At 45.2% G+C, this 14,389-nt stretch overlaps 1 protein-coding gene across 3 annotated transcripts in view; it reads right to left on the bottom strand.

Moving 5' to 3' along the window:
• The window catches only part of DOCK8 (dedicator of cytokinesis 8), a 255,214-nt gene that overhangs the window by 24,191 nt on the left and 216,634 nt on the right, over positions 1-14,389 (bottom strand). For all 3 annotated transcript variants that reach the window (XM_069763842.1, XM_069763822.1, XM_069763832.1), the window contains 7 exons: positions 12,509-12,661; positions 12,097-12,255; positions 11,701-11,801; positions 10,265-10,457; positions 9,965-10,108; positions 9,167-9,298; positions 6,750-6,884 (listed from right to left, as the gene is read on the bottom strand). In XM_069763842.1, the coding sequence (XP_069619943.1) occupies positions 6,750-6,884; positions 9,167-9,298; positions 9,965-10,108; positions 10,265-10,457; positions 11,701-11,801; positions 12,097-12,255; positions 12,509-12,661 (1,017 nt within the window). The remainder of the gene's footprint in view (positions 1-6,749; positions 6,885-9,166; positions 9,299-9,964; positions 10,109-10,264; positions 10,458-11,700; positions 11,802-12,096; positions 12,256-12,508; positions 12,662-14,389) is intronic.

Raw genomic sequence — 14,389 nt, 5'->3', positions numbered from 1 at the left:
TTCCGCTGTCTGTCCTCCGGCGCTCTGCTTTCCTCTGCACTGTCAGCCGGAAAGCAGAGCGGTGACATCACCGCTCTGCTTTCCGGCTGGCCGGCGCTGACACAGGATGCAGGAGGAGTGCAGAGAAGCACAGTGCCGGGGACAGACAGCTGAAGGTAAGTATGTAGGGTTTGTTTTTTTAACGTTTACGCTGGTAACCAGGGTAAACATCGGGTTACTAAGCGCGGCCCTGCGCTTAGTAACCCGATGTTTACCCTGGTTACCAGTGAAGACATCGCTGAATCGGCGTCACACACGCTGATTCAGCGATGTCAGCGGGAGATCCAGCGACGAAAGAAAGTTTCAAACGATCTGCTACGACGTACGATTCTCAGCGGGGTCCCTGATCACAGTAGCGTGTCAGACACAGCGAGATCGTAACGATCAAAGTGCCACTGTGTGACGGTACCCTAAGTCAGGACCTTAATCTGATTGAGATGATGTGGCATGACCTTTAAAATAGGGATTTTTGTGTACTCACCGTAAAATCCTTTTCTCCGAGCCATTCATTGGGGGACACAGACCATGGGTGTATGCTGCTGCCACCAGGAGGCTGACACTAAGTAATACAAAGAAAAAGTTAGCTCCTCCCCTGCAGTATACACCCTCCTGCTGGCTCCCAGCTAACCAGTTCGGTGCAAAAGCAGTAGGAGATCAATAACGACATATAAGCGTAAAGCATGTCACATTATATATAAGAGTATAACATATCAAAAGATAAAAACAAAGCATAAGCTAATAACAGGGTGGGAGCTGTGTCCCCCAATGAATGGCTCGGAGAAAAGGATTTTACGGTGAGTACACAAAAATCCCTATTTCTCCTTCGCCTCATTGGGGGACACAGACCATGGGACGTCCCAAAGCAGTCCCTGGGTGGGGACAACATCACTTCAGGCCGTGTAGCCGCTACTTACAAGTGCGCCACCGCGGCCTGCAAAGTCCACCTGCCCAGACTCACATCTGTGGAAGTGAGTGAATTATAGTGCTTCAAGAATGCATGCGGCCTGGAGGAATTCGCAAGCCTGCGGTCGTGCTTGCCGACGTCTGGCGCCTAGAGCCCTCAGACAGGGAGATAGGCTGGCATCTAGCGCGAAAGGACTCCTGGATGGAGAAAAGAATCCACCAGGCTAACGTGGCCGAAGAAAAACGGCTAAACCCTTCCTGCGACAGTCAGGAAGCCTACTTACCATCGAAAAACCCGAGTAAAATGTCCAACCTTTGGAAGGACGTCGTCCTCGATACGTACCCACTCGGAGCACTCGCTTCTTCCAGATTATGGAGAACCTATTCCGCTTTGTGGACTAGAGCCGAAGGAGATGAGAGGACGATGCCCCTGCAACAGTGGAGATATAATACCCCTTGGCAACGAGGGAAGGGGATGGCTAGAGGGCAACCTTGCCTTGAAGGTAATAAGGAAAAAAGATAAAGAACAGAGCGTCGAGATCTGAAGACTCATCAGGAGGACAAGAGCGCAGAGAAAGAAGGGGAGAGACCCTCCCTGATAGAAAAGTCTATCCGGATCAGAAAAGGAGTCCACTGTAAGATGCCCAGGACCATTAAGGTCCCACGGATTTAACGGTACGCGGTAGGGAAGAACTACAGGTTGAGGCCTGCAAGAAAGACCATATTTCCAGCTTGAGACAATAAGCCGGAAAAATACTAGTACCGCAAGCGAGAAAAAAACCTGACATGGTCAGTGCGGGTCTCCCGGGATCACTGGGGCCCTACCCGCTTCCGAAAAGGTTTCAGACGCAGTGGAAGAGGGGTTATGAAAATTGGTACCATGGAAGAATAGATCATGCACTGCAATGGTCTTGGATCGCGAGGCCAAACCATGAACTGGAGTACATTGGCGTTCAGTTTGGACGCCATCCGAACTACCTCTGGAGTACTCCAGTGAAGGCAGGTCCGATGGAAGATTTCCGAGTGAAGTTCCCACTCACTTGAGGAAAAACCCGGACGGCTGAATATGTCTGCCGCCCAGTGTTCTACTCCAGGGAATGTACTGTTGAGATCACCGAAGATAGATCTCCGCCCATCAGAGAGTGCGAGGTACCTTAGTCATAGCGCTTGACTGAGGGTACTTGCTAGATGGCTAACTTGGGGCACAGCCGAGGCATTATCCAACTGAAGACCCGCCAGAAGGCAGAGGGCCTGCTGAAGGAATAGCCGTACCGTTCGGATCTACAGAGAGATGATCGGGAGAAGAAAACTGGCAATGGTATCTCCCAATAGCCTTTGGGCCAGGAGAAGGCTCTGGAAGAGAAAGGAGCTCAGAGACTACCCTTTGAGAGCCTGATAGACTTGCAGAAAACAAGCGCAGCGAAGGAAACTGCTTCCGTAGACGTCCTTTCCCTCAGAACCCTCCTAGCGAATTGAAAGAACCGAGGGAATGAGAGATCGAGTGCGCAAGCTCCCTGTAGAAGGGCCACGACCTAGACCCGAGAGAGAATAACCATCCTTCTTGGGCAGGATCATCCTCAAAGAGGATCTGCTGGGCTGAGAGTGAGGAAAAAAAAAAAAACTTGTCTAAGTTTAGCTGCTAGCCCAATAGAGAGGTAATTGCAAGTGATATGGATGACTCAGCGTAGTCCTAGGAGAGCGGCTACAAAGTCGACCAAATAGGGAAGGACGACCATGCTTCTAAGGTGCAAGAAGAACATGACAACCGTCATGACCCTTGCGACCACTCTGGTGTGGTAGCCAGGCAGAAGGGCCAGGTCGTGAAAATACTGTTCGCGAATGGAAAGGCGAAGAGATTATAGTAGAGAGGAGAAATAGGTATGTGAGGGTAAGAATCCCAAATGACGATGGATGCCAGAAAACAACCACGTTTCTCTGTTGAAGAAGTGGCTGAGCGGAGGAACTCCATCCGAAAAAAGAAAGGGCCCTGTCAAAGGTTGTTAGAAGTTTGGGGTCCAGGAATGGAGATACTTTTCATTCCCTCCATTTTGGAACCAAGATCCCTTAGATCTAGACTGTCCTGGCCAATGCTTCCACTGCTGGTTGAGCCTGAAGAAGAGATACGATCCCTTGCTAGTCTCCCGCTCAGAAGATTTGATTGGCCAGCTATACTGTGGAACGAAGTAGATAAGGTCTGGGACCCGGAGACTTTCATTCTCTCCCTTTGGTCAAGCAACCCATGTGGCGGCTAAGGAAGGGTAGAGCGCTGAACCCGAAACCACAAGACGGAACGAACTAGATTTGCTATCCGACCGTCTGTGGAATCTTAATTGATGATACACCTGCCAGGATACTGGTAGGAATACCGCAAGAAATTCTGCCCGGCGAGTCTGCCAAGTGACAGAATGCGGGACTGTAACCAGCAGGTCTCTGCCATCGTCGTGCAGAGAAGAAAATAAGGAAAAACCTCGATCCACCATCGTCTTAACAGGGAAGTGGAGAGGAATCGTCCACTTTCTTGCATCTGATACAAAGGGGGGGAAAACCTCCTTGTTGGGACGCCACAAATGTGGACGCCACATCCCCAGAATTGAGGTTTCCGAGTGGACAGGGCAGGTTGTGGCGATAGACCTGGATGCAGAAGAAGATACATGGAGGCGACACTCCGTGTGCTCGTCTGTTGAAGGTGTGGGGGGAAATCGGAGCCCTTTAAGGGACCCGTCGCCCATAAAATTCCGACCAGGTATGGTATCCTACTTAGAGGTCTTCCAGTGCATCACCGTCAAATGTTGATGGAGATTTTCTAGAACCTGTACGTTTTTCTAGAATACTTGCGGCCCCTGCTAGCCGACGGCTCCCATTGTAGGAGAGGGAGCATGTGAGTGCTCCAGAGCTCAGTTAGGGTGACCAGCTTAGGATAGATGATGTGCCCTTAAGACCAGTAAATACTGGTCATGCGCCTTTAAGGCTAGGGGTTACTGGCCATGAGCCTTTAAGACCAGGGAATACTGGTCTTGTGCCTTTTGTAAGATGACATACTGTTCATGTGCCTTTAAAAGCAGGGCATGCTGAAATCCAGGAGATAATGGTCATGTGCCCTTAAAACCAGGGTATGCTGGTCATTTGCGTTTAGGACCAGGGCGTACTGGTCCTGAGCCTTTAAGTCCAGGGCATAATGGTCACGTGCCTTAAAGACCAGGGCATACTGGTCGTGTGCCTTTAAAAGCCAGGGCATACTGGACATGAGCCTTTAAGACCAGGACGTACTAGTCATGTGCCTTTAAGACCAGGGCATACTGGTTATTGCTTTTAAGACCAGGGGATACTGGTCACGTGCCTTTAAGACCAGGGCATACTGGTCCTGTGCCTTGAAAACCAGGACGTACTAGTCATGTGCCTTTAAGACCAGGGCATACTGGTCATGTGCCTTTAAGACCAGGGGATACTGGTCACGAGTCTGTAAGACCAGGGCATGCTGGTCACGTGCCTTTAAGACCAGGAATACTGGTCATGAAAGGAATGTTGGAACAAGTGCCTTAAAGACCAGCAAAGCTGGTAATGTGCCTTTAAGAACAAGAATGCTGGTCATGCTCCTTTAAGACCAGGGATGCTGGTCATGTGCCTTTAAGACGAGGGCATACTTGCCATGTGCCTTTAAGACCAGTGCCTACTGGCCCTGTGCCTTTAAGACCAGGGCATACTGGCCTGATTAAGTACTAAGGAAAAGGAGACCGGCTTCTGGCAGAGCAGAGAATGCTGGGGATGTGACCCTTTTAAAACTAGGGGACCCTTAAGACCAGGGAATGCTGGTCCTGGGTTTAATAAAAAGGCATGGAAAGCTGGGGATGCACCTATGGGCCCAGCGACTACCGGGCAGAGTATTAAATACCAGGGAATGAGTCAACAGGGAACGAGTCACCAGGGAATGAGTCACCAGGGAATGAGTCACCAGGGAATGAGTCATGAGAGCTTCATTGCTGGGAACTCACAGCTCTCTGTTTGCAAGCCTGCACACTGTACTATACATTCTGTAGTGTGCATGAGCACCAGAGATTGCAGCCTTAAGTATATAAAAAACAGGGAAAGCTAGTCCCTTAATGCTGCCGGGATGCGTGCCGGGGGGGAGATATTGGGGCGATTCACCTTACTCAGGTTCTGAGTCCCCCGTCTGGAATAGCGCTGACTTCAGCGCTGAAAAACCGCCGGCCGCAGCCCCCTCCAGAAGAAATAGTGACCGCAATGGAGGAAGAAGATGGCCGCCGAGATCTCGTCTGGAACAAGAAGCGCCTGAATAGGGGGGCGGAGCCGCTAGAAGGGAGCAAGCGGTGGGCGGGGCTTCCCGGGATGCGGCCTAAACAGGGCAGAAGCCGGGGACTAAATTTATGGCTTCGGCCGGCGCGCACCCGCAGACTGAGGGGAAAAGTGCCGCGAAGCTCTGTGGGGACCCAGTCGCTATGGAGCCCTCCTCTGACCGCCGGAAAACCCAAATCTCACGGAGCACTTACCCCAATATGGAGGGGGTGGCAGATGCTGCAGGTAGGAGCTGTGCCCGGGTAGATAGGACGGTGCAGGGTTGGGGAGCCTCCATCCACCATCCCTGCAGAAGAGGGGTGGAGAGGAACCGTCTGCCTCCTTCCATCATCCGCTTTTTCAGTGGTGATGCAGTGGGGGCTGCTCGGACGCCACGCTGGAAGGTGCCTCTGTACAGCCGAGGGTAAAACCTGGTGGACAGGGCTGAATGTCCGGCAATAGGCCTGGCTGCAGAAGAGGATACTGAAGGTGAAACTCCAGTGCTCGTCTGATAAGGGAGGGGGGAGATCGGTGCCCTTGAAGGGGCCCGTCGCCCCTAAAATCAGCTCAGGCAGTGGCTTCCCACGTCGCAGGAGAGGATACGGAGAGGTAAAACTCCCGTGCTCGCCTGTTGATGGTTCGAGGAGATCGGAACATGAAAGAATCCGTCGCCCCATTCGACCGTAGTAAAAAGTAAAAAACGGTAAAAAAAGAGTTCTTTGGGTCTGAATAGCAGACCCGTCCGTGTGCCTCCTACGGACACTAAGCAAGAACTGGTTAGCTGGGAGCCAGCAGGAGGGTGTATACTGCAGGGGAGGAGCTAACTTTTTCTTTGTATTACTTAGTGTCAGCCTCCTGGTGGCAGCAGCATACACCCATGGTCTGTGTCCCCCAATGAGGCGAAGGAGAAAGGCGGTTCATGCTCGGAAACCCTCCAATGAGGCTGAATTAAAAGAATTCTGCAAAGAAGAGTGGGCCAAAATTCCTCCAGAGCGTTGTAAAAGACTCATTACCAGTTATCGCAAACACTTGATTGCAGTTTTTGCTGCTAAGGGCGGCCCAACCAATTATTAGATTAGGTTTAGGGGGCAGTCACTTTTTCACACAGGGCCCTACAGGTTTGGATTTCTTTTTCCCTAAATAATAAAAACTTTCATTTAAAAACTGCACTTTGTGATTACTTGTGTTATCTTTTTCTAATATTTAGATTTGTTTGGTGATCTGAAACATTAAAGTGTGACAAACATGCAAAAGAAAAGGAAATCAGGAAGGGGGCAAACATTTTTTAACACAACTGTATGTATGCCACTTTTGAAAGAACTCTTACTTTTGCAGCATTTTTCCACACCTATATGCTGCAGAATGTTAACAGTTACTTTTTTTTAACCAATTAATATATATACAATTAATATATATACACACACACGTAGTGCATAAAACAGATTTCTGAACTATAGTCAGTTATAATTTTTTTCTAAATCAATAATATAGAAAAGTAAATCAAAGATGCATTTTACCTCTAGTCGGTGGGAAATCTCAGGGAGTTTAGTGATGGCTGGTTCTTTGTAAATGAACTCCTTTTCGTCCAGGTCACCAAACTTTGCTCCATAAAACCCTACACGGAAGTATGTACCAAACATTCTCTTTTGTCCCTGTTACATTCATATAATATATTAGTTTTATTATTGACATCAAGTTTCCTATAGATACAGTGGGGCAAAAAAGTATTTAGTCAGTCAGCAATAGTGCAAGTTCCACCACTTAAAAAGATGAGAGGCGTCTGTAATTTACATCATAGGTAGACCTCAACTATGGGAGACAAACTGAGAAAAAAAAATCCAGAAAATCACATTGTCTGGTTTTTTAACATTTTATTTGCATATTATGGTGGAAAATAAGTATTTGGTCAGAAACAAAATTTCATCTCAATACTTTGTAATATATCCTTTGTTGGCAATGACAGAGGTCAAACGTTTTCTGTAAGTCTTCACAAGGTTGCCACACACTGTTGTTGGTATGTTGGCCCATTCCTCCATGCAGATCTCCTCTAGAGCAGTGATGTTTTTGGCTTTTCGCTTGGCAACACGGACTTTCAACTCCCTCCAAAGGTTTTCTATAGGGTTGAGATCTTGAGACTGGCTAGGCCACTCCAGGACCTTGAAATGCTTCTTACGAAGCCACTCCTTCGTTGCCCTGGCGGTGTGCTTTGGATCATTGTCATGTTGAAAGACCCAGCCACATTTCATTTTCAATGCCCTTGCTGATGGAAGGAGGTTTGCACTCAAAATCTCACGATACATGGCCCCATTCATTCTTTCATGTACCCGGATCAGTCGTCCTGGCCCCTTTGCAGAGAAACAGCCCCAAAGCATGATGTTTCCACCACCATGCTTTACAGTAGGTATGGTGTTTGATGGATGCAACTCAGTATTCTTTTTCCTCCAAACACGACAAGTTGTGTTTCTACCAAACAGTTCCAGTTTGGTTTCATCAGACCATAGGACATTCTCCCAAAACTCCTCTGGATCATCCAAATGCTCTCTAGCAAACTTCAGACGGGCCCGGACATGTACTGGCTTAAGCAGTGGGACACGTCTGGCACTGCAGGATCTGAGTCCATGGTGGCGTAGTGTGTTACTTATGGTAGGCCTTGTTACATTGTTCCCAGCTCTCTGCAGTTCATTCACTAGGTCCCCCCGCGTGGTTCTGGGATTTTTGCTCACCGTTCTTGTGATCATTCTGACCCCACGGGGTGGGATTTTGTGTGGAGCCCCAGATCGAGGGAGATTATCAGTGGTCTTGTATGTCTTCCATTTTCTAATTATTGCTCCCACTGTTGATTTCTTCACTCCAAGCTGGTTGGCTATTGCAGATTCAGTCTTCCCAGCCTGGTGCAGGGCTACAATTTTGTCTCTGGTGTCCTTTGACAGCTCTTTGTTCTTCGCCATAGTGGAGTTTGGAGTCAGACTGTTTGAGGGTGTGCACAGGTGTCTTTTTATACTGATAACAAGTTTAAACAGGTGCCATTACTACAGGTAATGAGTGAAGGAAAGAGGAGACTCTTAAAGAAGAAGTTACAGGTCTGTGAGAGCCAGAAATCTTGATTGTTTGTTTCTGACCAAATACTTATTTTCCACCATAATATGCAAAAAAAATGATAAAAAAACAGACAATGTGATTTTCTGTTTTTTTTTTTCTCAGTTTGTCTCCCATAGTTGAGGTCTGCCTATGATGTAAATTACAGACGCCTCTCATCTTTTTAAGTGGTGGAACTTGCACTATTGCTGACTGACTAAATACTTTTTTGCCCCACTGTAAATTACAAAACTATACACATGATAAAGGTTATTCCTATCTTCATACATGGATATTGTTGGATAGTAAAAACAAACTCTTACACAATTTACTGTTTAATAAAATTTGCAGCCATTCTTAAAATATTAACGCTTTACTTTTGTTTACAGCAATTTAACTGGGAGACCGACCACCACTGCTGTCTGACTTATTAGAATCTAAGAATGCATTGCTAACACTGCACTGTGCACTCCAGCGATCCTGGGCAGCTTCAAGGTAGTGCTTACAAGCTCAAAAGACAAGAGCTTACAAGCACTGCGCAAGAAAAGAAAAGTGTTAATTTTTTAAGAAAGTCTGAAAATGTTAATAAACAGTAAATTGCAAAAGTGCTTGTTTTTATGAGCTCAGTCGACAATATATTTCTATGAAGCTGGGAACAGCCCTTTCAATAAAAGGAATGCCCAAACATCCGATCCGATGTTACCTTGCACATTAGTGTTCACAGTTATCAACTGTGCAGGGAACTGAAACACAGTCTATTCAAGCTCCATTGCTATACTATTATTATTATTATTATTATTAAGCCCCTGCTTCCAACCTTTATTCAAACACATAATACAAAGAAATCAAGAGCAGGCACCTTGGTTATTATGCTATCATATGCCTTCTTCAGTTTCTCGTGAGTGGAAGAGAGTTTTCGGAAGTCTCGATGAGCTTCAAGAACAGGGATGACAATTTTGTAGACTTCATTCACAGTCTCAAAAAATCCTGCCTATAAAAATGGATGCATTTAGGGTAGAGTTTCTGAAGTAATACATTTTCAGTCAGTTGTAATCTTAAAGACTACCTGTTGTTTCAGGTAACATTCCCGAATGAGTTGCCATGCGTGTGTACAGAAGCAATAACTCTATTTCTGGCCATTATAAGACTGGACTGTTCGACCAGTTTTCAAATGTTCCTTAAAGGAGTTAAACAACCATATAATGCTGCAGAAATATTGTGCCTAAATAATTTTGCAATTTACATGTATCAAAACTTATGCCACATAGGAAAGATAATAACATTTTTGATGTTTTGTATGGCGTCCCCTAGTACACCTCTGCAGCCCATTGGACAAATAGCAATTCCTTTTTACCCTACTTGGAATTTTTCTTTTACATTTTGCAGTACATTAAATGGTCAAATGAATGGTCACATTCAAAACTACAAGTTGTTCCGCAAAAAGCAAACCTTCATATGGATTTGTGGACGGAAAAATAAAGTTATGACTCTGAAAAGAACAAAAAGGGGGAAAAAAGCACAAAAATGAAAATTGCCTGGTTGTATTGGGGTTTAAACGGGTATCTATAAGATGTCCATAAAGGTATTTCCAGCTGTATGTATAGCATAGAGGTAAAAGTAGGTTTACGCTATAGTGAATATACCTAAAAACACTTACTTGACTGAAGAGCTCTGCAGCTTGTTCCAACAGGCCAACTAGCCCAGTCTCCGAGAAATACCTTCCAGAACATACTCCATCTTCATCTGGGGTCAAAATGTCATCAGATACTGCCGATTCTTCTATCACATTGGAAGATATGTTCTAGAAAGTTCATTGAGAAAAAATTGTATTACTTGCCCATAGCAAAATATACATAGAAAAGGTTTGTGAGCATCTATTAAGCTAATATTGACATGGCATTAAATTAGCCGCATCCTTAATCAATCTGAGAAAAATGTGCAATCTAATTGCACTTACCTGAAAGCTGACACTCCCAACAGGCAAATAGCTACAATCTTCCAGCAAGCTCAAGTATTCTGCAACCAGAGCGGCGGCATGTACCAGGCACATGGCTGCCTCGGTGTAACACTTCACCTTGACGTGTTTCTCCGCCATGTTCTGTAGCCATGTCAGTCTCAGGTCTGGAGAGGTCTGATATCCCTTCGCAATTCTGATCAAGATTACAAAGTAACAGCACCAATTAAGATAACTTTTCTATGTATCTAACACCTGCCTACAGTCTTATTAAAGAATAACATGTTTTATTAGCAAAAAGGCCACATGAGGATGGGAGGCATTCAGTAAGTCTAATTAAACTTTGACAGTTCTTGAATTTTGGTCAGGTGGGTAGTCTGGTATGGAGACGCCACAAAAGTTAATAGAAGGGGCAAAACTGCTCCATCCTCTGAGACTGGAGAATGGCTGAAGAGAAAGCCATTAAGCCAGGGCTACATTTCAAAGAAAAACAGTGCCTGGTTGAGAGATTTTGACAATTTATTTTAGCCATTGGTGAGAGTCTCATCACCCAGACCCCCACTGATCAGTTTGTGAAAGTACACATACTCTTTAAATACCAAGGAGTGGCACAAGATTAACATTCAGACTGGGTTCTGGCATGTGTTATTATCCTGAACGGGCTAGCTGTAAAACTGAGGCTAATTTTCACCACAGAGAGGGGGATCTCAGGCCAGTACTTTGAACCTTATCTCAGTACAAATAACAGATATATAATAACATTTAAACCTATCATTTTTAGGAGTGGTCCTAAAAGCTTTTCACCTCATTGCAGGCCACATTCCATCATACAAAGACCCCTGACCACAGGGATATGACCTGTAGCAGAACTAGGACTAGACTTCTGATTATAGGAAAACTCCACTTACTGTTAGCCAAGTGGTAAATATTTCTACATTTTTGAAAAAAAAAATCTACCAAAGTTTTCCCGAGCCCCTTTTTTCATCCTTATGGCCGAACACTTGACAACCAATGTCTCAAGGGTCTGTCTGTTTCTTTATACCCAATAAACTTTTTGGGCATCAAGTGGGCAGAAAGCGTGGCATTTATATCCTCTCAGAGCCTCTGCCCGACTACTGTGTCTGCTCTGCCTCTCCACAGAGCTTCTGCCGGATTACAACTCCATCTTGTTGCCCCATTATGTAGCGTTCCTCCTCCCCTCACAGATTCCTGCCACTTTTTGCAGCCGTCACCTTCCCCTAGAGCTTATACCACCTTGTTTGGCTCTCCCACCTGTGCCAATGTTTCACCCATCAGTGATAGGGAGCTGGATAGCCGAATAGCAGAACAATTACAATTTACTGATATTTGGAGGTCAAACTATAAGACAGTGTTTTGCAGCCTTCAGATCGATACATTTATGGCGCATAAGAAGCCTTGAGAAGTAACATGACACGTACCTGTACATCAGATCCATTAACATCTCTGGGTCCTTCTGGAAAGCTCTCATTTTGACCGTGTCTAATAAAATACTGTTCAGATTGTGTAAAAGTTCTTTCACCTTAAAATGAACACAGGGGGATCAGTCCATTTGTGACATTTGGGTGGTCCATAAAGCGGATATTGTTGCGATGGTTTTATTGAATGATTCAGGTTATACTTGGTGTACACCTGGATATAGAGGTACAGATGATCTAGAACTATAGAGGCTTGTACCATATTGTGACAAATAGAAAATAGATCCCTGCTGGAAAACTCTTCTGTTGTATCAATTAGTACAATATAATTGTCGTTTTAAAATGTTACCCACCTTAGTACATTGCATGTGAACTATAAATCTTTAGGGAGTCAATTACCTGCACTGGAAACATGGTGGGCTGCATGTCTTCATCTTCCTCTGCATACGCAAGTATGCTCCTTAGTGATTTCCGCAGGTACTCTTCATTAAAATCTTGGGATTTTCCCACCAATGAAGCCAAAGACATAGTTACCTGCATTTTTACTCTTGCAAAATTCTGCATTAACAATAATAAAAAGAAAAATATTTTCTTTGAGAAAAGGCTTAACCATGAAAATATCTGATATTTTCTTGCTAAATTAAAATGGTAGTAGTTGCACGTGTCATATATGCCTATGCAACTATATACAGTAAGTACATGCATAAATATATGCTGTATATATAAATATAAACACACACTGTTAATATATATGTGTGTGTGACTGACAATCTGATGTAATAAGTGAGGAAGAAGGAACGTAGGGACTTACACTCGTACTGCTGAAGCTGTATCTCATTATCAGGTACAGGGTTGCGCAGGCTTGACTCCTTGTGCATTCTAGGGCACTACTACAATGATGTAAGACCTTCTGGCACAGATCAGAACATTGCTCCACTTCTTCTTCAAACAAGATGTCTCCAAACTAAAGGGGTGGAACCAAATAATTTATTCAAAAACAATAATTCAAATATTTATGTGCAAGAGACAAATGAGTGCACCAGCAAGTACAGCTTGATTAAAGCCATTTCCATACAGCAGGTGTGGGGAATCTTTTTTCTGCCATGGGCCATTTGAATATTTATACCATCCTTCGGGGGCTGTACAAACTCCGCCCACAAAGTACATCCTGACTCTGGCACTGGTGTCAGGACGTAATCTTTCATTGCATGCCCTTCAGTGTTCAGTAGTGAACACTGCGTGTGTGCCAACAGAGCAAGAAGAAATTAATGAGCTGGTTGTAATCAAAATACAGCTCCTTGACCAAGAATGCGGTCCTTGAGAATCTGCTCGGGGGCCTGATAAAAGGTCATCGAGGGCCGTAAATGGTCTGGGGCCTGAAGGTCCCCACCCCTGCCATACAGCCTGAAAGGATACAAATTGCAATAAGGTGTACTGATATTCATGATTGCATCATATAATGGAGTGCAGTCTTTTGTTTCAGGAATGGATATTGTGGTACATGTGTAGAAAGAATAGGGCCAATGTCAGTGGCAGCTGATTTCCCACTGACCACAAGATCAAACAGGCTTCAACCGGCCGGAATTTCTACACTTCAGTATTTCTCCACTCCCAGCCAGAGAATGGCAACTCAGCTTATACAAGTGAATGGCACTAAGTGTCTGTGTTTGAGCAGTGCCTGATGTGAAGGGAAAACTTCAAAAAAAAATCCTTAACCAATCAACAAGCGATGGCTCACGCTAGTTACATGGCATCATTTTTATTCTGAATTGTGCCACTATTTTTACTTTTTCTGACATAAAATCAAATATGATGCAAATATTCTACAAATGTCATGCATAGCCAATTTCTGGTGGAATGGTGGAATCTATTTTTGGATTGTCAACAGAGTGGGCCAAACAGTTAAGGTACCGTTACACTAAACGACTTACCAACGATCACGATCAGCGATACGACCTGGCCGTGATCGTTGGTAAGTCGTTGTGTGGTCGCTGGGGAGCAGTCACACAGACAGCTCTCTCCAGCGACCAACGATCAGGAGAACGACTTCGGCATCGTTGAAACTGTCTTCAACGATGCCGAAGTCCCCGGGTAACCAGGGTAAACATCGGGTTACTAAGTGCAGGGCCGCGCTTAGTAACCCGATATTTACCCTGGTTACTATTGTAAAAGTAAAAAAAAAACACTACATACTTACATTCCGATGTCTGTCACGTCCCCCGCCGTCAGCTTCCCTGCACTGACTGTGTCAGCGCCGCCGGCCGTAAAGCAGCGCACAGCGGTGACATGACAGACATCGGAATGTGAGTATGTAGTGTTTTTTTTTTAACTTTTACAATGGTAACCAGGGTAAATATCGGGTTACTAAGCGCGGCCCTGCACTTAGTAACCCGATGTTTACCCTGGTTACAAGTGAACACATCGCTGGATCGGCGTCACACACACCGATCCAGCGATGACAGCGGGTGATCAGCGACCAAAAAAAGGTCCTGATCATTCCCCACGACCAACGATCTCCCAGCAGGGGCCTGATCGTTGGTCGCTGTCACACATAAGGAGATCGTTAGCGAGATCGTTGCTACGTCACAAAAAAGCGTGACGTTGCAACGATATCGTTAACGATATCGTTATGTGTGAAGGTACCTTTAGAGATACCAGTTCATTGGCTTGCACAAACAAAGAAAAATGATAC

Source organism: Ranitomeya imitator, chromosome 1, assembly GCF_032444005.1.
Source record: "Ranitomeya imitator isolate aRanImi1 chromosome 1, aRanImi1.pri, whole genome shotgun sequence".
NCBI classification, from domain to species: Eukaryota; Metazoa; Chordata; class Amphibia; order Anura; family Dendrobatidae; genus Ranitomeya; species Ranitomeya imitator.
Note: the sequence above shows the minus strand (reverse complement) of the source record. Positions and strands in the feature narration are given on the sequence as shown.